Source organism: Phyllopteryx taeniolatus, chromosome 3 (genome assembly GCF_024500385.1).
Source record: "Phyllopteryx taeniolatus isolate TA_2022b chromosome 3, UOR_Ptae_1.2, whole genome shotgun sequence".
NCBI lineage: Eukaryota > Metazoa > Chordata > Actinopteri > Syngnathiformes > Syngnathidae > Phyllopteryx > Phyllopteryx taeniolatus.
Genome location: NC_084504.1, coordinates 28,157,233 through 28,179,538, shown reverse-complemented (window position 1 = coordinate 28,179,538; position 22,306 = coordinate 28,157,233). Strand labels below are relative to the sequence as shown.

The 22,306-nt window shown below is 44.5% G+C and overlaps 1 protein-coding gene across 7 annotated transcripts in view; it reads right to left on the bottom strand.

Moving 5' to 3' along the window:
- Window positions 1–22,306, bottom strand: part of rad17 (RAD17 checkpoint clamp loader component) — a 47,176-nt gene that overhangs the window by 2,023 nt on the left and 22,847 nt on the right. For 3 of the 7 annotated variants that reach the window (XM_061768276.1, XM_061768275.1, XM_061768277.1), the window contains exons 12-17: window positions 12,969–13,160; window positions 12,781–12,881; window positions 12,556–12,702; window positions 12,205–12,333; window positions 11,469–11,589; window positions 4,507–4,564 (exon numbers count right to left, since the gene is read on the bottom strand). In XM_061768276.1, coding sequence (XP_061624260.1) covers window positions 4,507–4,564; window positions 11,469–11,589; window positions 12,205–12,333; window positions 12,556–12,702; window positions 12,781–12,881; window positions 12,969–13,160 — 748 coding nt within the window. Of the gene's footprint in view, window positions 1–4,506; window positions 4,565–11,468; window positions 11,590–12,137; window positions 12,334–12,555; window positions 12,703–12,780; window positions 12,882–12,968; window positions 13,161–22,306 lie in introns of those variants that run through there. The other 4 variants (XR_009787822.1, XM_061768278.1, XM_061768279.1 and 1 more) reach the window with 4 other exon arrangements.

The window sequence follows — 22,306 nt, the reverse complement described above, 5'->3', positions numbered from 1 at the left end:
AATGACCATAGGATATCCCTAGTAATCTGGATATAAAATGTTTTTATTCCAAAATATTTGTGATGCAAATGAATGAAAACGTTTACCCCCTCAAACTCTAAGTGGATAGATAACAACATTGGCCTGTATTTCAAGCTCCACAGGAAGGACACTTTTTTCCTAGCCCTTCTACAGAACACACAATGCAGCTATGGATGATGTCACCAGCACTAAGTCCATCACTGTCCGTGCTAATCAGAAGCCATGGCTGTTGGGGCAGATCTAGAGACGACTGAGGGTCTGCAATGCGGCTTTTACTGTGGATCTGGGGATGAGGATGACCTGAGGACAGCCACGGCCAATTTGTCCCGTGGCATCAGGGAGGTCAAGAGGGAGAACTCCAGGAAGATTGCCCAACGCTTCAGTGACAGCAGTGACACCAGAAGTCTGTGGCGTGGTATTCAGACCATTACGGACTATAAACCCTCACCACAGACCTGCGACAGCTCCACCTCCTGTTAAATGAACTAAATGACTTCTTTGCTTGCTTTGAGCCACACAACACCCCTCCACACAAGACTCTACCCCCTCCTCGTGACCAAGTGCTGACAATGACAGCGTGAAAAGATCTCTCGACAGGATCAACATACAAAAAGCCCCGGGCCCAGACAGCTGAAGTCACAGATGTCTTCACGGACATCTTTAAAACCTCCTTGAGTCAGGGTGTTGTCCCCACGTTCTTCAAAGCCACCAACATCATCCAGGTCCCGAAGTCGTCGTCTCCCTCCTGCCTTAATGACTACCGTCCAGTAGCACTCACTCCACTGGGGTTCAACACTTCGATGTGCAACTGGCTGCTGGACTTTCTGACAGGGAGACCGCAGGCAGTACGGGTCGGCAGCAACACATCCAGCACCATCACTCTGAACACGGGGCCCATCAAGGTTGTGTGTTGAGTCCCCTCCTTTTCACCCTGCTGACATATGACTGCAGACCGACATACAGAACCAACCACTTCATCAAGTTTGCAGACGACACAACTGTGGTGGGTCTCATCAGCAACGGGAACCAGACAGACTACAGGAGTCTGGCCAGATGGTGCATGGACAACAATCTCTCCCTAAATGTGGAAAAAAACGGAGATTGTTGTGGACTTCAGGAGAGCGCACTCCCAGCATGCTCCCCTGAACATCAACGGTGCTGCGGTGGAGAGAGTGCGCAGCACCAAGTTCCTGGGACTGCACATCACCGAGGACCTCTCCTGGATCAGCAACACCTAATCACTGGCCAAGAAAGCTCACCAGCGTCTCTACTTCTGGCGCAAGCTGAGACGAGCCAGAGTCCCGACCACCATCATTTACTCGTTCTACAGAGGGACCATAGAGAGTATCCTGACCAATTGCATCATTGTGTGGTACAGAGCCTGCACCGCATCCTGCCGCAAGAATCTCCATTGCATAGTCAGCGCATCGGAACCTCTCTTCCCTCCCTGCAGGACATTTACAGCACCCGCCTCAGGGAGGAGACTACGGAGTCTGCAAGCCAGGACTCGCCGACTCAAAGACAGTTAAATTCATCAGGCTTTCACGAATCTGAACTCTCTGCCCGCTCTGCCCCCTCTACCTCTTCTGTCCTCTGCCCACCTGAACTCTGACGCCCCACAAACATGCACACACACAGACACACACCAGCCACTTTAGCAGCATTGGGGTTTTGTCATCTAATTTATACGTTTTATTTTCCTTGGTTCTCTGACCTTGACTATGTCGCACACATCACCTGATCTTTGACATTTGCACTTTCAATTCATACTTTTTATACTGCATGTACCATAGTGCCGGCACGGTGGGCGACTAGTTAGCAAAACCAGGACAGCCCCACAACATCTAGAGCCTTTAGGAACTCCGGGCAAATCTCATCCACCCCCGGGGCCTTGCCACCGAGGAGCTTTTTAACCATCTCTGTGACCTCAACCCCAGAGATAGGAGAGCCCACCTCAGAGAACCCACACTCTGCTTCCTCATGGGAAGGCGTGTCGGTGGAATTGAGGAGGTCTTCGAAGTATTATCCCCACCGACTCACAACGTCCCGAGTCGAGGTCAGCAGTGCCCCATCCTACACAGTGTTGATGGTGCACTGCTTCCCCCTCCTGAGACGCCGGATGGTGGACCAGAATTTCCTCGAAGCTCTGCGGAAGTCGTTCTCCATGGCCTCACCGAACTCCTCCCACGCCTCAGCTTCGTCTTCTTGGCGAAGCTCGTTTTCCCGCTTCCGCCACTTGCGAACCATGGATTCGTTCATCTTGAAGTCTCTCGCGGCTGCTCGATTCCCATGTTCCTCCACGTAACTGATAGCTTGAAGTTTAAACTGCGCTTCGTAAGCGTCTCTCTTCGTAGGTGCCATTTTCGGGGGTCCTTAGCCAAACCGATGTTTTGCACAATGCACATACCGGCACTATATACCTACTGGGGACGTGCCTTTAGCGTCCTCCTTCACACGCACCCGTCCCCCTTTAACGGCCGCATGCTCCTTAGCTATGAACATTTGTGGCTTACCCATCCTATGGAGGGTATCAATGACAGTTTTATGAGCTGGAAGCCCAAACTATGTAAAAATAAACAAATAAATACTTGAAACTGTTTAAATTGTGGGCCCTGAATTGGTGAGGTTACACATTGATGTTGGACGAGAAGGCCTCGCTCTCAGAGTTTGCTCTAATTCCTCCAAAAGTGTTTTACAGGGTTGAGGTCAGGATTGTGCAGGCCAGTCAAGTTCCTCCACATTAAACTCGCTCTTTATGAACCTTGATTTGTGCACTGATGCACAGTCATGTTGGAACAGGAAGGGGCCATCTCCAAACTGTTCCCACAAAGTTGGAAATGTCCAAAATATTAGCCCCTGAGCTCCAGTGAAAGGAACTTTGAATGCTTCAGCATACCAAGAGATTTTGGACAGCCAAGCAGATTACCTCTTCCTGTTCCAACATGTCTGTGCACCAGTGCACAAATCAAGGTCTATAAAGACATGGATGACAGAATTTGGTATGGATGAACTTGACTGGCCTGCACAGAGTCCTGCCCTCAACCTGATAGAACAGCTTTGGGTTGATTTCGGGTGGACAGTGAGCCAGGACATCTTGTCCAACACCAGTATGTGACCTCATAAATATGCTAGTCTTTACACGATCAGAATTTTTGGTTCCGATCACAGAGTTTAAAAAACAAAACAAAAGAATAACTGATCACCGATCCGATCACAAGATGGAGCAATGTGTCTATTGAAATGACTTATTCATTTACTGTGTATACTTGTGTACTGTATACTGAGTATCTTCAAAAATATTCTCCAGTCAGTTCCTGGATTCTAATCAGTCAGGTCAAACCAACATTACAACATGACAGAAATAATGGGTGGTAAATTACTGGAATTAAATTACTTTATTGTAATTATATTACTTCACAAACAGATACTTTAAAGCATGATTCAACATAACGCCGACATGTTTACGTACAACCGTGAGTGCTAGCACTAGCTTGCTAGGCTACATAACGTGTTGTTTGCTGCTTGTGAGCCGTATCAACCGTAACCATTAAAAGTACGTGAACATACCTCAAGCAATCCTTGAACGAATGTCTTCTTCCGAGCACTGGTGACCACCACCACCACACGTTTTTTCCCCATTTTGTTCTTTTTTGACTAACACAATACACGCACAATCCATTGTTGTTGTCGTGGGCGTGGTAACGAGTGTATCCGGTCGCGTTTGATTTGACAAAGCCCAGTGATCGTAAATTACATCAAAAGACACGCGACAAGGCTAAAAATAAACTAGCTTTTGGATTCAAATATACTGTATACGACGGCGACACAGAGCAAAAGCGGAGCCGATCAATGATGCAATTGATCGGATCGGCGAATTATGACATGAAAGCCGATCAGCCAATCAGCATAAAATGCAAATTTTGGGACAATACCGATCAAGCCGATCAGAGCGGTGTAAAGTCTAAAATATGCTCCTGGAAGAATGGGGGGAAAAAGATAAACTCACTCCTAAACTTTGTTGAAAGCCTTCCCACAAGAGTTGAAGCTGTTACAGCTGCAAAGGGTAGACCAACATATTAAACCATATGGATTTAGTGTGTGATATCACTTAAAATCATATGCGAGTCAAAGCAGGTGAGCGAATACTTTTGGCAATATTGTGCAACACTGAGACAGCAGATAGTCGAGCCTGTACATAAGAGTGTATGTTGTTTATTGCGTTTTGTGAAATAGCTCTTTGTGTTATTCAAATATGTACTAGGACAATTCAGGATTAATACCTAAACTTGATTTAAAAAAATCTTTGATAATTTATAAATACTATAGACAGGGAGTTGGATATTAAGAAATCCACACAAATGAAAACTGCTTGTCAGAGGTAATGAATGTTAAAATTGTTTGTATGTTCAAAAATGGTCAAATGAATAGACAATGATTCATTGGGTACATCTGAACCAGACAAACGGGATAGAATCGGAACTGTACCTTACAGGGAACCTCTTCAGTGACATGTGACCCACATCCTGGATAAATGTTATCTGATCTGAAAAAATATGTTACATCACTAAACATGTTTCTTGCACAATAACAGTTTTTTTTTTTTTTTTGTTTAAAGCTGTTGTATTCACCCAATTTATGCAAAAATAAACAAATACTTTAACTTGTTCAAATTGTAGGCCCCGAATATATAATCTATGAAAGTTAAACTTTTTTAATGTAATTATGGAAATAAGGCTTTCCACGATATAATTTTTTTTTGGAAAGGGTCTGTATTATGCGATGACTAGCACTGCTGCAGTTATCTACCGTCCCCCTGGCCTTGACTCTGGCTTTTTAGATGAATTTTTCGACAGGGCTCGAGACTGCGACCAAAATGGCCGAATATGCGACCATTTTTCCCCCCAATGTGTGCGAGTAAATATTTCATGTGGTGCACTTTCCCGAGTGCATGTTTTAATGCTCCCTGAACACAGTCTCACTATATCAGACATTTTTCACTGCTTTCACGTGCACGCTCTCCTTTCTGAAGATACAGTGGGTACGGAAAGTATTCAGAACCCCTTAAATGTTTCACTCTCTTATATTCCAGCATTTGCTAAAATCATTTGTTCATTTTTTCCCCTCAATGTACACACAGCACCCCTTATTGAGAGAAAAAAAAACGGAATTGTTGAAATTTTTGCAGATTTCTTAAAAAAGACAAATTAAATACCACACAGCCATAAGTATTAAGACCCTTTGCTGTGACACGCATATTTAACTCGGGTGCTGTCCATTTCTTCTGATCATCCGTGAGCTGGTTCTACGTCGTCATTGGAGGCCAGCTGTGTTTGATTATGCTGATTGGACTTGAGGAAAGCCACACACCTGTCTATAGAAGACCTATCAGCTCACAATGCATGTCAGAGCAAATGAGAATCATGAGGTCAAAGGAACTGCCTGAAGAGCTCAGAGACAGAATTGTGGCAAGGCACGGATCTGGCCAAGGTTACAAAAAAATTATGCTGCACTTAAGGTTTCTAAGAGCACAGTGGCCTCCATAATCCTTAAGAAGAAGAAGAAGAAGAAGAATCATCTTTTATTGTCATGAACATGCATGCATGCATGCACACGAAATTTGTTCTCTGCATTTAACCCATCACAGTGAACACATACACGTGTTAGTGGAACACACCCAAACTGAGCAATTGGGGGAGAAGAGCCTTGGGGAGAGAGGTAAAGAAGAACCCAAAGATCACAGTGGCTGAGCTCCAGAGATGCAGTAGGAAGATGGGAGAAAGTTCGAGAAAGTTAACCATCACTGCAGCCCTGCACCAGTCGGGACTTTATTGCAGTGGCCCCACGGAAACCTCTCCTCAGTGCAAGACAGATGTTAAGCCCGCAGTTTGCTAAAAAACACCTGAAGGACTCCAAGGTGGTGAAAAATAAGACTCTCTGGTCTGATGAGACCAAGATAGAAATTGTTGGCCTTAATTCTAAGTGGCATGTGTGGAGAAAACCAGGCCCTGCTCATCACCTGTCCAATAACGTCCCAACAGTGAACCATCGTGGTGGAGGCATCATGCTGTGGGTGTGTTTTTCAGCTGCAGGGACAGGGAGACTGGTTGCAATCGAAGAAAAAATGAATGCGGCCAATTACAGGGATATCCTGGACGAAAACCTTCTCCAGAGTGCTCAGTACCTCAGACTGGGCTGAAGGTTCACCTTCCAACAAGACAATGACACTAAGCACACAGCTAAAATAATAAAGGAGTGGCTTCAGAACAACTGTGACTTTTCTTGAATGGCCCAGGCAGGGGAAAAGGATTGCCATGTACTGCAACCTGCAGTCATGACTTATGCGGAGTTGTGTGTCTTTTTTGTAAATGTCGTGTTGTCTGACGTGTTTATGTCCACATTTATTTGGCGCAGAAAAACATCCCCACAGAATGATGCTGCCACCACCATGCGTCACTGTGGTGATGGTATTTGTCAGGTGATTAGCCATTCCTGGTTTCCTCCAAACATGACGCCTGGCATTCACAGCAAAGAGTTAAATCTTTGTCTCATCAGACCAGAGAATTTTCTCTCTCATGGTCTGAGAGTCCTTCAGGTGCCTTCTGGAAAACGCCAGGCCAGCTGCCTTTTACGAAAGAGTGGCTTCCGTCTGGCCACTCTACCATACAGGCCTGATTGGTGGAGCACTACAGAGACGGTCGTCCTTCTGGAGGGTTCTCCTCTCTCCACAGAGGACCGCTTGAGCTCCGAAAGAGTGAACATCGGGCTTTTGGTCACCTCCCTGACTAAGGCCCTTCTCCCCCGATTGCTCAGTTTAGACGGGCGGCCAGCTCTAGGAAGAGTCATGGCGGTTCCAAACTTCTTCCATTTATGGATGATGGAGGCCACTGTGCTCATTGGGACCTTCAAAGCAGCAGAATGTTTTCTGTATTATTCCCCAGATTTGTGCCTCGAGACAATCACGTCTCAGAGGTCAACAGAGAATTCCTTTGACTTCATGCTTGGTTTGTGCTCTGACATGCACTGTCACTTGTGGGACCTTATATAAGTCATGACCAATCAACTGAATTTACCAGAGGTGGACTCCAATTAAGCTGTAGGAACCTCTCAAGGATGAGCAGTGGAACCATGATGCACCTGAGCTGAATTTTGAGCTTCGTGAGAAAGGGTGTGAATTGTTATGTACAGTGCGACCAGAAAGTATGTTCCACATTTTCCTTTGTTACAGACTTATTCTAAAGCTGATTGGAGTAGAGTTCGAATAAAAAAAAATCTACATGAAATATCCCATAATGACAAAGTAAAAACATTTTCAGACATTTGTGTAAATTTATAAACAATGTTAACATTCAAACATAATAGGTACATAAGTATTCACACCCTTTGCTATGACACTCAAACTTAAGATCAGGTACATCTGATTTCCACTGATCATCCTTGAGATGCTTCTACAACTTGAATGGAGTCCACCTGTGGTAAATTCAGTTGATTGAACATCATTTGGAATGGCACACACCTGTCTATATAAGGTCTCATAGTTGGCAGTGCATATCAGTGCAGAAACCAAGCAATGAAGTCTAAGGAATTGTCTGCAGACCTCCGAGACCGGATTGTGTCAAGGCACAAATCTGGGGAAGGATACAAAAGAATTTCAGCAGCATTCAAGGTCCCAAAAAGCACTGTGGTCTCGATTATTCGGAATTGTAAGAAGAATTTGGAACCACCAGGACCCTTCCTCGATCTGGCCGTCCGAATATGATGAGTAACCTGGGAAGAAGGGTCTTGGTCAGAGAGGTGAACAAGAACCCTATGGTCACTAAGGCGGAGCTCCAGTGTTCCCTTGCGGAGATAGGAGAACCATCCAGAAGGTCAACCATTGCTAACACAATCCACCAGTCAGGCCTCTATGGTTGAGTGGCCAGACGGAAGCCGCTTCTCACCAAAAGGCACTTGGCAGCTCGCTTGGGGTTTGCCAAAAGGCCCCTTAAGGAATCTCAGACCTGCAGAAACAAAATTTTCTGGCCTGATGAAACCAAAATGGAACTTTTGGGCCTGAATTGCAAGCGTTATATCTGGAGAAGAAGAGGCGCTGCTCATCACCTGGCTAACACCACTACTATGAAGCATGGTGGTGGCAGAATCACGCTGTGGGGCTGTTTTTCTGCTCCAGGAACTGGGTGACTAGTCCTCATAGAAGGTAAGATGACAGCTACCAAATATAGAGAAATTCTTCAAGAGAACTTGCTCCAGAGTGCTCTGAAACTCAGACTAGGGCGTCGTTTCACCTTCCAACAGGACAGTGACCCAAAGCACAAAGCCAAGATAACAGAGGAGTGGATTCAGGAGCAGCCTGCGAATGTCCTTGAGTGGCCCAGCCAGAGCTTGAACTTGAATCCAAACGAACATCTCTGGAAAGACCTAAAAATGGCGGTCCACCGACACTGCCCATCCAACCTGACTGACCTTGAGAGGATCTCCAGAGAAGAATGGGAGAAAATGCCCCAAAACAGGTGTGCCAAGCTCGTAGAGATATACCCAAGAAGACTTGGGGCTGCGATTACTGCCAAAGGTGCTTCACCAAAATATTAAGCCAAGGGTGTCAATACTTATTTACCTATTATGTTTAAATGTTTACATTTTCAATAAATTTGCACAACTGTCTGAAAATGTTTTAACTTTGTCATTAGGGGATATCGTGGGACAATCGACATTGTCCCAGATTATCGCACTACTAGTCAATTTAAACTGCATACATTCCTTGAAGTCTCGGCGCCCTTTGCACAATGGTCATTGCACCGGATGGACTATTGCTATCTTAGTCATTCAAACTGCTCTAATTGCTAGAGAACATTGTCAATAAAAAACAACATTTTTTTACCGGCATTACCAGATTACAAGCAAATTTTTATTGCTCAGTGACTGTTTTTCTCAATGTCTTTCTGTCTCCAAAGCGTTCTCTGTCAATTGACTGTCTGTTGTCGTACTAGAGTGGCTCCAACTACCGGACACAAATTCCTTGTGTTTTTTGGAGATACTTGGCAAAATAAAGATTATTCTGATTCTGATGAATATTATTTTAACACTATACTCAAATCAGCTTCAGAATAAGTCTGTAACATAGCAAAATGTGGAAAAAGGGAAGGGGTGTGAATACTATCTGGTGGCACCGTACATTACTTAGTTTAATAAATTTGCAAAAATATCCCCCCAAAAAATGTTCACGTTGTCCTTATGAGGTGAAATAAGCGGCCGAAATAATTATTTAATACATAAGCATTTTTCTCACTAAATATATTTCCAAAGGTGCTATTGACATGAAAATTTCACCAGATGTTGCGAACAACCCAAGTAATCCATACATATAAATAAAGTAGAAAAGATTAGATCAGAAATTAAGTTGTGTAATAATCTGAAATGAAGTATTGAGCACGCCAACTGGTATTCATTTAATACTTTGTCCAAAAAGTCTTTGTTTGCAATGACAGGTTCAAGACGGCTCCTTTATGGAGAAACTATTCGCATGCATTGCTCTGGTGTGACTTTGTCTCATTCCTCCACACAAGCAGTCTTCAAATCTTGAATGTTCCGTGGGCTTCTTTTATGGATCCCCAGGTTCACTTCTTTCCATAGATTTTCGATTGAATTCAAGTCAGGTGATTGGCTGGGCCATTCTAGCAGCTTTATTTTTTTTCTTTGAAACCAATTCAGAGTTTCCTTTCAATCATTATCCTGCGGAAATGTCCACCCTCGTTTAATTTTCATCATCATCATACATGGCTGCTAATATTTGCAAAGAATGTCTCGGTACATTCATCATTCCTTTAATCATGGGAAGTTTACCAGTACAATTTGCTGAAAACCACATCATCATGTTCCTCCCTCCGAACTTCACTGTTGGTATGGTGTTTTTAGGGTGATGTGCAGTGCCAATACGTCTCCAAACGTGGTGTGCATTATGGCACCTAAAGAGTTAAATTTTGCTCTCATCCGACAAGACTATATTCTCCCAGTATTTAACTGGCATGTCCAAAGGTTGTTCAGCAAACTTTAAACGAGCTTTGACATGCTTTTCCTTCCCCAGCAATGGGGTCTTGCATGGATAGAGGCCATGGCGGCGGAGTGCATTATTCACCGTTTTCCTTGTGGCAACAGTACCTGCTAATTCCAGGTCTTTCTGAAGCTCTCCACAGGTGGTCCTTGGCTCTTTGACAATTCCGATTATTCTTTGTACTCATCTGTCAGAAAACTTGCAAGGACCACCTGACAGAGGCAAATTTATAGTGGTATTATTGGCTTTCCACTTACGTATTATGGCCCCAACCGTACCCACTGGAACATTCAGAAGCTTAGATATGCGCCTGTAACCAATGCCAATCGTTATGTTTTGCAACTATTAGTTTGCAATGGGCTTGAGACAGCTCTTGGCTCTCACCCATCATGAGATCAGAATCTTCAGAATCATCTTTATTTGCCAAATATGTCAAAAACACACAAGGAATTTGTCTCTGGTATTTGGAGCTGCTCTTGTCCGACAACAGTCAATTGACAGACAATACCTTTGAGACATAAAAACATAGTCACTGAGCAATAAAAGGTTACCAGTAATATGGTAATGCAGGTACAATTTGTAATTTTTGTAATCCTCGACAATTAGAGCAGTTTGAAATGACAATTAGAACTAATATTGTCTTGGCTCACACCTTGACACCTTTTTGTAGGGCATCAATCAGGACTGAACCAGCTGATATTCATTTGCACTGACAAGGAACTGGATTGCTGCTCGATTCTTGATAGATTTTAGGTGTTGTCTTCCATGCCTTTTTGCACCTCCCTTTCTTCGTCTGTCTTCAACACTTTTTCCCTGTATCATTTCACATTATTACACCCAACTTCCTTTCAGATCTTATTTGTTCTACTTTCTTGGTATGTATGGATTACTTGGGTTGTTCCCAACATCTGGTGAAATAGCACCTTTGGAAATATACTTAGTGAGAAAAATGGTGACGTGTTAAATACTTATTTCAGGCGCTGTGTGTGGCACACACACACAGTGCATCCAGAAACTAAGTATATATATATATGTATATATATATCCAATTAAATTCTTCCACATTATTTAAGGTCAAATTTACAATACACTCATATATTTATCTAGTTGTTCAAATTCATTCTTGTGGTTTGGAAGGGGGAGGAAAAAATAGCAAAATGTGCCAATTGTGAACCTACAATGTATTGTGTATAAATTTGTGTGTGCGGGCGCGCGTGCCTTATATTTCCTTAGCATGTGACTAGACTGAGTACTGATTTGCGACATGGCAGACTAATTTTAAAGAACAGATAATAAAACACAAACATCTTGGACTCCAGTACAACATATCACATTTACATTGATTTTAAAACATAATATAATTGTACAATCCAGCAGTGACGAATGTGTGTGCATGTGTCACCTTGGTTCCTCAAGGGGTTGGTGAATTTGGCCAGATAGGGTAGCAACTCAGTCTGAAGGCTGACTGGTGTCATACAGAAGTGGCGAAACAGGCACTGAGCAGCCAGGCAGTTTTCCTGATGCTAACAAGAATCAAATCAGTCTAATTATGATATATAATCACAGGAACGTGTAATTCAACAAGCAACAGATTAAAAGAAGGTGTAGGGGTTAGGGTTAGGGCAGATTTGGTACACTGAACAAAAAGTACGTAATTTCCACTTGCACGTGATTAAAATGTAGTAAACTGATGTCATTTTCCCCTCTTTTCCTCAAAAATAAATGTTAGTTTAACACATTTTAATCATTTGCAACATTCAGTAAATTCCAAAGGTCTTTTTTCAGTATATTGTAATATGTGATAATTAACAACCGTTTTCTAAAAATGAATTCCTCAATTTTCCATACATCTTGTCCTCATTAAGGTTGCAGGTGAGCTGCAGCCGATGTATGCTGACTTTGGTTGAGAGGCAGGCCAAACCCTGGACTGGTAACCAGCCAATCACTTGAAAATAATTCTGATATTTCACTTTGTTTCTGAATGTATGAAGTTTCATGAAATGTTTTGCATTTTTTTGCCCTCTGAATCTTTTCAAAAGCGTCATCATAGTTTCACTGAGTCTGAAGTCACCTGTTCACTAATCAGCATGTAGTATGATGAACCACCATGGATATGATAACAGCTGTGTAAATCCCACCTTCTTGCTGACCAGCAACCAGTTGGGTTTGTGCAGTGGTCTGAAGCCAACAGCTACTTGTTGAGAGTTGGAGTGAAGAAGCCCTCTGGTGACAACTGAAGACGCATATTCCCCCATGGTATTACTACTCTGAGAACAGAACAGTGCAACAGTCAGGCAGATAAATATGAACAGTGCGTTTACTTAAATCCACAATCAATCTTATTTCACATGCAGACCCAGCCTTTGGTGGCTATTTGACACTGTATCAATTAGGAATATTTGTTTATTTTCGTTTTTTTTCCTATGCACTAATATTGGACTGTGATTCTATTTTTGTTTTGTTTTCAAAATGTCAATGCAAAGGCTAACCATCCAATCAGATGTGAGGAGGTCAGCGTCAGACATATACTCGCTGGCTTTATCGACGTCTTCCATCCCAGAAAAAAAATCCAGGTAATTCTGGTGCAGGTACAGGTTGAAGAACTCCCCAGACACATACGAACGTTCTATAACCCACTATGAGACAGGATAGAAGAGATGATTTAAAAGTGTTCATAAAGACTAAGTTGATGCAATGTTAATGTATACTGGTACCTCAGGGTCCACGTGTAAATTCTCTCTGTGGTGTTGAGAAAGGTGTGACGGTAACCGTCCAAAGGCACTCTCGGCTGCTTTCACACCTTCAGGACTCCCCCCTAGATTTATACAAAAAGAATTTGTCTTGTGCTTGGGTTACATTTCATTTAAATGCTCATTGAGGTATTCATCTTGGGCAATGTTACCATTTTCCACATTTGGTTTGTTTGAAACAAACTCGAGATACATGGTGGACACGTAGTGAAGTTCACTTATCGTGATGAGTGGTAGTACGCCAGAGATCCAATTATATATTTTCCCCCCCATGAGGAGAGTCACATTAATCAAGTCCGCTTTGTGTTGCAGCAGTTGGCTGAAGAATGAACTATATGTAAAAGCTTAGAAGCAAAGCACATTTATTTATATAGTGTAGCACATTTCATACACAAGGTAAACTCAATGTGCTTTACATAATTAAAAGCATTTAAAAACAAAGACAAAAAAAAGCTTAAACAGAAAATGAAATGTGAGTTCCTAAAACCATCAGTTTGTTTTCTGGGTTTTGTAATGGCTCAAGGGGAAATCAAAAGGGACTCTTCAAAATTGATGCCCTTATAATTGGTCAACCCCCATGTCATGCAAGGATGTACGTACAAAGGTTTTGGGGTTTGCAAATTTCTACAGACAACTCATGAGAAATTTTAACATTCAGTACCCTCTTCTTTGCATGAGCTTACCTCGCCACATAGACCCTTTGTGTGTAATTCTGCTTGTCAGAAACGTAAATCAAGCTCTACTTCAACCGCTGTCCTCACTCTGCCAGACCAGGAGTTTGTTGTGGAAGTCAACTCGTCAGAAATAGCAATAGGAGCGGTGCTCTCCCAAAAATGCCTCAAGGATGGTAAATTATATCCTTGTGCATATCATTCTAAAAAAAACTTCCTCCAGCCAAGAAAGAAATTATGATGTTGGTGACCGTGAATTACTGGCTCTCAAGGTGGCTACAGAGGAGTGGAGCCACTGGCTGAAGGGAGTTGGAACGCCATTTTTGATATGGACACATCACTAAAACCTTGAGTATCTTAAGCCTGCTAGAAGATTAAATGCTAGGCTGGCTAGATGAGCCCTGTTCTTCACTAGATTCAATTTCACATCCTACAGCTCTATAAATGGTAAACCTGATGCTTTAATCACATATTTTTTGTGAAGAAAAATCTCTCTCTGACTCGAAAACTATTTTGCCTAAATCATGTTTTATTTACGCTTTTGTTTTTGGAAATTGAAGCTGTGGTCAAAGAGGCCTTGAATAATAATGTTAGCCCCCAAGATTGCCCTGCAAACAGGCTTTATATGGTCCCTTATTTAAGAGGAAGGGTTATTGATTGGGCCAACACAAATAGGACTCTGTCATCCAGTCATTGCCAAAACTCAATCTGTCGAGCAGCGCTTTTGGTGACCTCATGTTAGGAGGGATATTACCAACAGGCTTAACAACTACACAACTTTTTCTTACGAAAGACGGTGAGGTTATTGCTGTCAAACTAAGAAAAATGCCATAGACAGGCTAACGAATTGCGTCTGTATATGAATATGAGAGGTGTATGATAAACTGTATAGCACAGGCCATCAAATGGCACAATATTTGAATTTATACAGTCGTATGATATATTTGTTCATTCATGCACGGGTTAAAAAAACAATGCAAGCTACCCACCAGTTACTTCAGTAGTTTTTGTTTTTGTTTTCAATGAATACTTAACTTTTTAAGTAGTAAAAATGAAAGTAAAAATACTGTCACATAAACTATAGCTACGTTTTCCTGGTTTGGTCATGTGACATTCCACTATAGCAGTTTGGCAGGGCAAAAACAACAACAAAACATGAAATCAATTGGAAACGCTCCATTTTAGATCTCATGATTCAATGCTCCATACGTGTCAGGAAAGGCCTAGTACATTGCTTCAACGTTACAGAAAAAACCTAAAAGCATCCAGGATTTGGCTGGACGTCCACGTACGTACACATCTTGAGTCGGTGGCCGGCTTCTGAGCGATACCCAATGGTCCCCTCAGTCTCCCCCTCACATGGCGCCTAAAACATTCACGGTCCCGCCCCATTTCTTCCCAAGGTCCTATGCGGGATGCGACAACTGCAAAGCACCACACCCACATTACGTGAATCTCCACCAGCGGTGAGAAGCGGCCCTCACGCTAGAGTACACACAAACAACAACTCCTGTCAGGATGGCAGGGGGGAATTTGTCATGAGCTGCCCTGCAGTCCTACTGTTGGAGCCTGGGTGGCGCTTTGCACCCTCTCGCTCTCTCTTCCCCCCTTTCTTTCCAGCACCTTCCTCGGCCACGCACCTGTCACCAATAAGCCCTTGTTACCACCTGCTGTTAAAGCCAGCCTGAACCCTGAACACTTTGCCAAAGTATTGAAGTTACTCCTGTGGTACAACGGCTCCCCAGTTACCAAGTAAGCTATGTTACTTCTCATCATCTTTCTGACCTCTGTGTTTCTCCTTGTCCTCAGTGTTCCCTCCGTGTTCCTCGTCAAGTGGAATCCTGTCACCACGCCGCCAAGCCAGTCGCCTGTCCTCGTCACTGCCTGCCACACGTTCTCTGCCTCAACAACCCTCCAGTATAGCTCAAAGGCTATCCCCATTCCCCTTTTTTCAGTAAATTTGTCCTCACAACCTCTCAGCCTCCACCTGCTCTTGGCTCCAGTTTATATAAACTCGTGACAGAATGGCTGTCACGAAACATGGCAAAACAGTGTTCTGAGGATACAGTTCCGATATTTCCTCTAAATTTCCTTTGACGTATATGATAATTAACCCAACAATAATTACAAACTCAACCAGATCTCTGTTTTAATGGACCCTGGGAGCATCCCAAGCCTTCGACCAACTCAAAACCCTTTTCACCACTGCTCCATCCTCCGACATCCCGACCCCTCCCTCCAGTTTGTGGTGGAGGTTGACGCCTCGACACTGGGTAGGGGCTGTCCTCTTGCAGCGAGACCTCACGTCCCAGAAAGTTAATCCCTGTGCCTTTTTCTCCCATCGCCTGTCCCCTGCCAAGAGGAATTACGACGTTGGCAACAGAGAACTGCTAGCCATCGTTTGGCATTGGAGGGATGGAAGCACTGGCTGCAGAGGACTGAAGTACCGTTTATCATCTGGACTGATCACAAGAACCTTGCTTACCTCCGTTCCGCCAAACGCCTTAAGCCCCGACAAGCTCGCTGGGCCCTCTTCTTGAGCAGATTTAATTTCAGATTTTGCACGCTCTTGTCTCAGTTCTGGCAGCATGCAAGTCCTCAAGGGTGGGTAGGGGGGTACCGACAATCCTTTCAGTAGTTTTGATTGTCCGTTGCAGTCGGAGTTTGTCCTTTTTTGTAGCAGCACCGAACCAGACTGTGATGGAAGAACACAGGACTGATTCGATGACCGCTGTGTAGAACTGCCTCAGCAGCTCCTGTGGCAGGCCGTGCTTTCTCAGAAGCCTTGCGCGTGTTCAGCTCTAGGTTCTGTCGGCCGCACCACAGCTCCGGCCGTTCCACTTCCTGTCGATATGCAGATTCGTCATCGTCCTTGATAAGGCAGATGACAGTGGTGTCATCTGCAAACTTCAGGAGTTTGACAGCCGGGTGCGCTGAGGTGCAGTCGTTTGTGTAGAGAGAGAAAAGCAGCGGCGAGAGGACACAACCTTGGGGCGCCCCAGTGCTGATGCTGCGTGTGGATGAGGTGGCCTCCCCCAGCCTCACCTGCTGTTTCCTGCCCGTCAGGAAGCTGTAAATCCACTGGCAGATGGCAGGTGAGACGCTGAGCTGGAGAAGCTTGGATGAAAGGAGTTCAGGGATGATGGTGTTGAACGCTGAGCTGAAGTCCACGAACAAGATCTTCGCGTAGGTCCCTGTCTGTCGAGGTGTTCTACGATGAAGTGCAGTCCCATGTTGACTGCATCATCCGCAGATCTGTTCGCTCTGTAGGCAAACTGCAGGGGGTCCAGCAGGGGACCTGTGACGCTCTTGAGGTGTGATTGTGGTCGCGGGTGCGGCCGGGTGGGTGTGTGATGTGAAAGTGTCCTTTACAAATCTGCAGTAGAAGGTATTCAAGTCGTTGGCTAGTGTGCTATTGTTCTCAGCTTGGGGGGATCGTCGCTTGTAATTAGTCAGCGATTGGAATGCATGCCAGACTGATTTAGAGTCGTTAGCGCTAAACTGTTTTTCCAACTGCTGCATAGTTCCTCTTTGCAATGTTAATTTCTTTAGTCACCTGGTTTCTAGCGCGATTATACAGGGCCCTGTCCCCGCTCTAATATGTGTCCTCCTTGGCTTGGCGAAGCGGTTTAGTTTGGCAGTGAACCACGGCTTGTTGTTGTTGAATGTGCGAAATGACTTTGTTGGTACACATACCTCTTCACAGAAACTGATATAGGACGTGACAGTGTCCGTATATTCATCCAGGCTGCCAGCTGAATTTTCAAAGACACTCCAGTCTGTGCAGTCTAAACAGCTTTGAAGTTCCATCTTGGCTTCATTGGTCCACTTTTTCACTGTTTTCACCATCGGCTTTGTGCATTTAAGATCTTGCCTATATGTCGGTATTAAGTGAATTAAGCACTGATCAGACGAGCCCAGGGCTGCACGAGGTATAGCACGGTATGCGTTTTTTAGTATAGTATAGCAGTGGTCTAAAATGTTATTTTCTCTGGTAGGACAGTCGATGTGCTGCTTGTATTAAGGGACTTCGTGGTTGAGTTTAGCCTTAGGTGAAGGCTAAATAGACTATAAGTACTGTATTAACCTACTCCTTTTGAAACATGCTATTGATGCTGATAATAAATTAAAAATCTAGTTAAATGCATAAGTAGCCTTAGCAGGTTTTTGAAGTCACTTGGAATTATATTGGCTGTGTATGTGGGGGGAAGGACGCAGGCCGTGTAATTCAGGAAGCTTATGTATGAGGGCTCAGACAATGGTTTGCATGACCTCTCTTTCTCCCTTGACACACACACACTCTTACATACTTTCATTCTAAAGTTGAAATTTACAATACTTATGACTTGGACTTATTCCCGCCTCTGCCAATAACGTTCTACAGTAGTCTGGTAAGAAGGATACATATGTACATTTTACATTCTACTATAAGGAATTCATAGGATTCGTAGTGTGTCAGCGTTGTCCAGCAAAGCCTCAGAGATGTACAGCCTCGTCCCAAGTCCAGAACAAACTTGATGGATCGCTTAGCCTGAGTCAAGCGTGTGGCTAGACCTTGTCAGCGATTGGAATGCATGCCAGACTGATTTAGAGTAGTGAGCGCTAAACTGTTTTTCCAACTTTGCTGCATAGTTCCTCTTACCAATGTTAATTTCTTTAGTCACCTGGTTTCTAGCGCGATTATACAGGGCCCTGTCCCCGCTCTGATATGTGTCCTCCTTGGCTTGGCGAAGCGGTTTAGTTTGGCAGAGAAGCCACAAGATGGCGCCTACCAGTGTGGTCGCCTCGGTAACGCGCTCTCTAGTATTGTTTTTGTTTTTGTGTTTTTCGTCCGTCTTTGGAGACCTTACACGACTCACTTACACAAGGGGAGACCTGCTAACCATCAAGGAGGCTACTCCGGATTTTCTGTCACCAACTTTCGCAGATCCGCTCAGTTTTTTCCCCGAGTTACTCACCGGAGCGGCGTCCGCGGTTTTCGGCGCATGGAGACGGAAGCGGCGCCACAGAGGGAAACGAGCCGGCATTCAGGTGAAACTCCGCAAGAGAGGACACAGATTGCCGTTCCCGTCAATCCACCTCGCGAATGTACGCTCCCTACCCAAGAAAATGGACGAGCTTCATCTTCTGTTAAAGACCAGTAAAGACTTCGGACGTTCCGCGGCCATGCGCTTCACGGAGACCTGGCTTTGCGACGCTGTACCCGATGGCGCCGTTATGCTTCCCGGTTTCCACATTCATCGAGCGGACCGCGACATGGAATCATCGGGGAAAACAAAGGGCGGCGGGATATGCCTCTATATCAACGGAAAATGGTGAACGGACGTCACGGTGCTCAGCACACACTGCAGCCCGCATTTGGAGTCGCTATTTTTAAACTGTAAACCATTCTACTCGCCACGTGAGTTCGCATCATTCATCCTGACTGCAGCCTACATCCCACCTCAAGCTAACACGAACGCCGCACTGCTAACGCTCGCCGAACAAGTCAACGAAATTGAAAAAAAAAACCACCCAGACTCACCCCTCATTATTTTCGGTGACTTTAACAAAGCTAAACTCAACCACGAACTCCCTAAATACAAGCAGCACATCGACTGTCCTACCAGGGAAAATAATAATTTAGACTACGGTAAAAAAACGCATACCGTGCTATTCCTCGTGCAGCCCTGGGCTCGTCTGATCACTGCTTAATTCACTTAATACCGACGTACAGGCAAGAACTTAAACGCGCGAAGCCTACAGTGAAAACAGTGAAAAAGTGGACAATTGAAGCCAAGATGGAACTTCAAAGCTGTTTAGACTGTACAGACTGGAGTGTCTTTGAAAATTCAGCTGGCAGACTGGATGAATATACGGACACTGTCACATCCTATATCAGTTTCTGTGAAGAGGTTTGTGTACCAACAAAATCTTTTCGCACATGCAACAACAACAGGCCGTGGTTCACTGCTAAACTTAAGCAGCTTCGCCAAGCTAAGGAGGACGCATATCAGAGCGGGGACAGGGCCGTGTATAATCGAGCTAGAAACCAGCTGACTAAAGAAATTAACATTGCAAAAAGAAACTATGCAGCAAAGTTGGAAAAACAGTTTAGCGCTAACGACTCTAAATCAGTCTGGCATGCATTCCAATCGCTGACTAATTACAAGCGACGATCCCCCCAAGCTGAGAACAACAGCACACTAGCCAACGACTTGAATACCTTTTACTGCAGATTTGAAAAGGACACTTTCACATCACACACCCACCCGGCCGCACCCGCGACCACAATCACACCTCTGACATCTGCGTTAACCATCCATGAACAGGATGTGAGACGCATCTTCAAACAACAAAAGATTAACAAAGCGGCAGGCCCGGACCATGTGTCCCCATCCTGCCTCAAAGTCTGCGCGGACCAGCTCGCTCCAATCTTCACTCAGATCTTCAATAGATCTCTGGAACTGTGCAAAGTTCCATCCTGTTTCAAACGCTCCACCATCATTCCAGTCCCCAAGAAACCTGCAATCTCGGGTCTGAATGACTACAGGCCTGTCGCTTTGACATCTGTGGTCATGAAGTCCTTTGAACGTCTCGTGCTGGACCACCTCAAGAGTGTCACAGGTCCCCTGCTGGACCCCCTGCAGTTTGCCTACCAAGCGAACAGGTCTGCGGATGATGCAGTCAACATGGGACTGCACTTCATCCTAGAACACCTCGACAGTGCAGGGACCTACGCGAGGATCCTGTTCGTGGACTTCAGCTCAGCGTTCAACACCATCATCCCTGAACTCCTTTCATCCAAGCTTCTCCAGCTCAGCATCTCACCTGCCATCTGCCAGTGGATTTACAGCTTTCTGACGGGCAGCTTTCTGACACAGCAGGTCAGGCTGGGGGAGGCCACCTCATCCACACGCAGCATCAGCACTGGGGCGGCCCAAGGTTGTGTCCTCTCTCCGATGCTCTTCTCTCTCTACACGAACGACTGCACCTCAGCGAACACGACTGTCAAACTCCTGAAGTTTGCAGATGAAACCACTGTCATCCGCCTCATCAAGGACGATGACGAGTCTGTATATCGACAGGAAGTGGAGCGGCCGGAGCTGTGGTGCGGCCGACACAACCTGGAGCTGAACACGCTCAAGACTGTAGAGATGATCGTGGACTTCAGGAGGCATCCTTCGCCACAGCTGCCCCTCACGTTGTCCAGCCGCCTTGTGTCAACCGTCGAGACCTTCAAGTTCCTAGGAATTACAATCTCTCAGGACCTGGAGTGGGCGACTAACATCAACTCCGTCCTCAAAAAGGCCCAGCAGAGGATGTACTTCCTGCGGCTTCTGAGAAAGGACGGCCTGCCACCGGAGCTGCTGAGACAGTTCTACACAGCGGTAGTCGAATCAGTCCTGTGTTCTTCCATCACAGTCTGGTTTGGTGCTGCTACAAAAAAGGACAAACTCCGACTGCAACGGACAATCAAAACTGCTGAAAGGATTGTCGGTACCCCCCTACCCACCATTGAGGACTTGCACGCTTCCAGAACTAAGACAAGGGCGTGCAAAATCCTCTCGGACCCTCCGCACCCCGGTCACCAGCTCTTCCAGCTCCTTCCCTCAGGTAGGCGCTACCGATCAATGCAAACTAGAACTAGTAGACATTCCAACAGCTTCTTCCCTCTTGCAATCAACTTCTTAAACAGCTAACCTATAATTCCATTACAACAAGCTGGCAATTTTTTGACTTGAGTTCGTTGTCACATTTCTGTGGGGCCAATTATGTATTACTCGTGCACTCACTGTCGTTGTCTCGCCATGCTGCACTATTTGCATGTACTGGCCACTCATGCCAGAGTAGCATCTGCTCCATTTGCACACTGATTGAGGAGTATCTGCAACATTTGCACAACCAACATTGTCCCAGATTATCGCACTACTCGTCACTTTAAACCGCATACACTCCTTGAAGTCTCAGTGCCCTTTGCACAATGGTCATTGAACCGGACTATTGCAATATTAGTCGTTCGAACTGTTCTAAGTGCAAGAGGACTCTGCATCTTTTTGCACAATTGTTTTTTTGTCAATGTCTCTGTCTCCAAAGTGTTCTGTAAATTGACTGTCTGTTGTACTAGAGCGGCTCCAACTACCGGAGACAAGTTCCTTGTGTGTTTTGGACATACTTGGCAAATAAAGATGATTCTGATTCTGATTGTCTATGCTGAGCAACAGTGTGACTCGAAACCCCATGGTGCTACAACTACAGGTAAGCACAGTAAAGTACAAAAGTACTTACTTTTCAAATACTCAAGTATTCCAAGTATTTTCCATTACAATATCATGTAATAGTAATTCGGAGAATCTGACTGTATAATGTAAATATATTGATTTGAGTTAAAAGCGATGAACTATGAGCTTCATCTGTTTTGTTCTAAGTAATGTAAAATCGTACTGTCGTAAAAATAATGTTTTAAATGCAGCAGTCGTTGTAATATATATGAAGTAAATTGTGTAGAAATACATTTAAGGGTGTAGGATTACTGCAAGTTCAATACTTTAATACTAACCCTAACCCTGCTGGATTTGGACTCAAATAAACCAGTTGTACCAAAACTGAAGGTTGCAGTGACTCTTTTGTGCATAGAGATTGCGCCAGCCAGTAAGGCATAGACTTCACAAGAACATTGTGCCAGTTCCATGCCAACTTTGTACGGTCTTATTTTTTAATCAACCTTTTTCAAGTATTTCAGAGCCCGATGGATGATATCCCATCAAAGATGTTTAAGGTTCCTGGGCATGTTTTTTGTCATTTCTGAACTGGTTGCAACTTTCTAACAATTGTCCTTA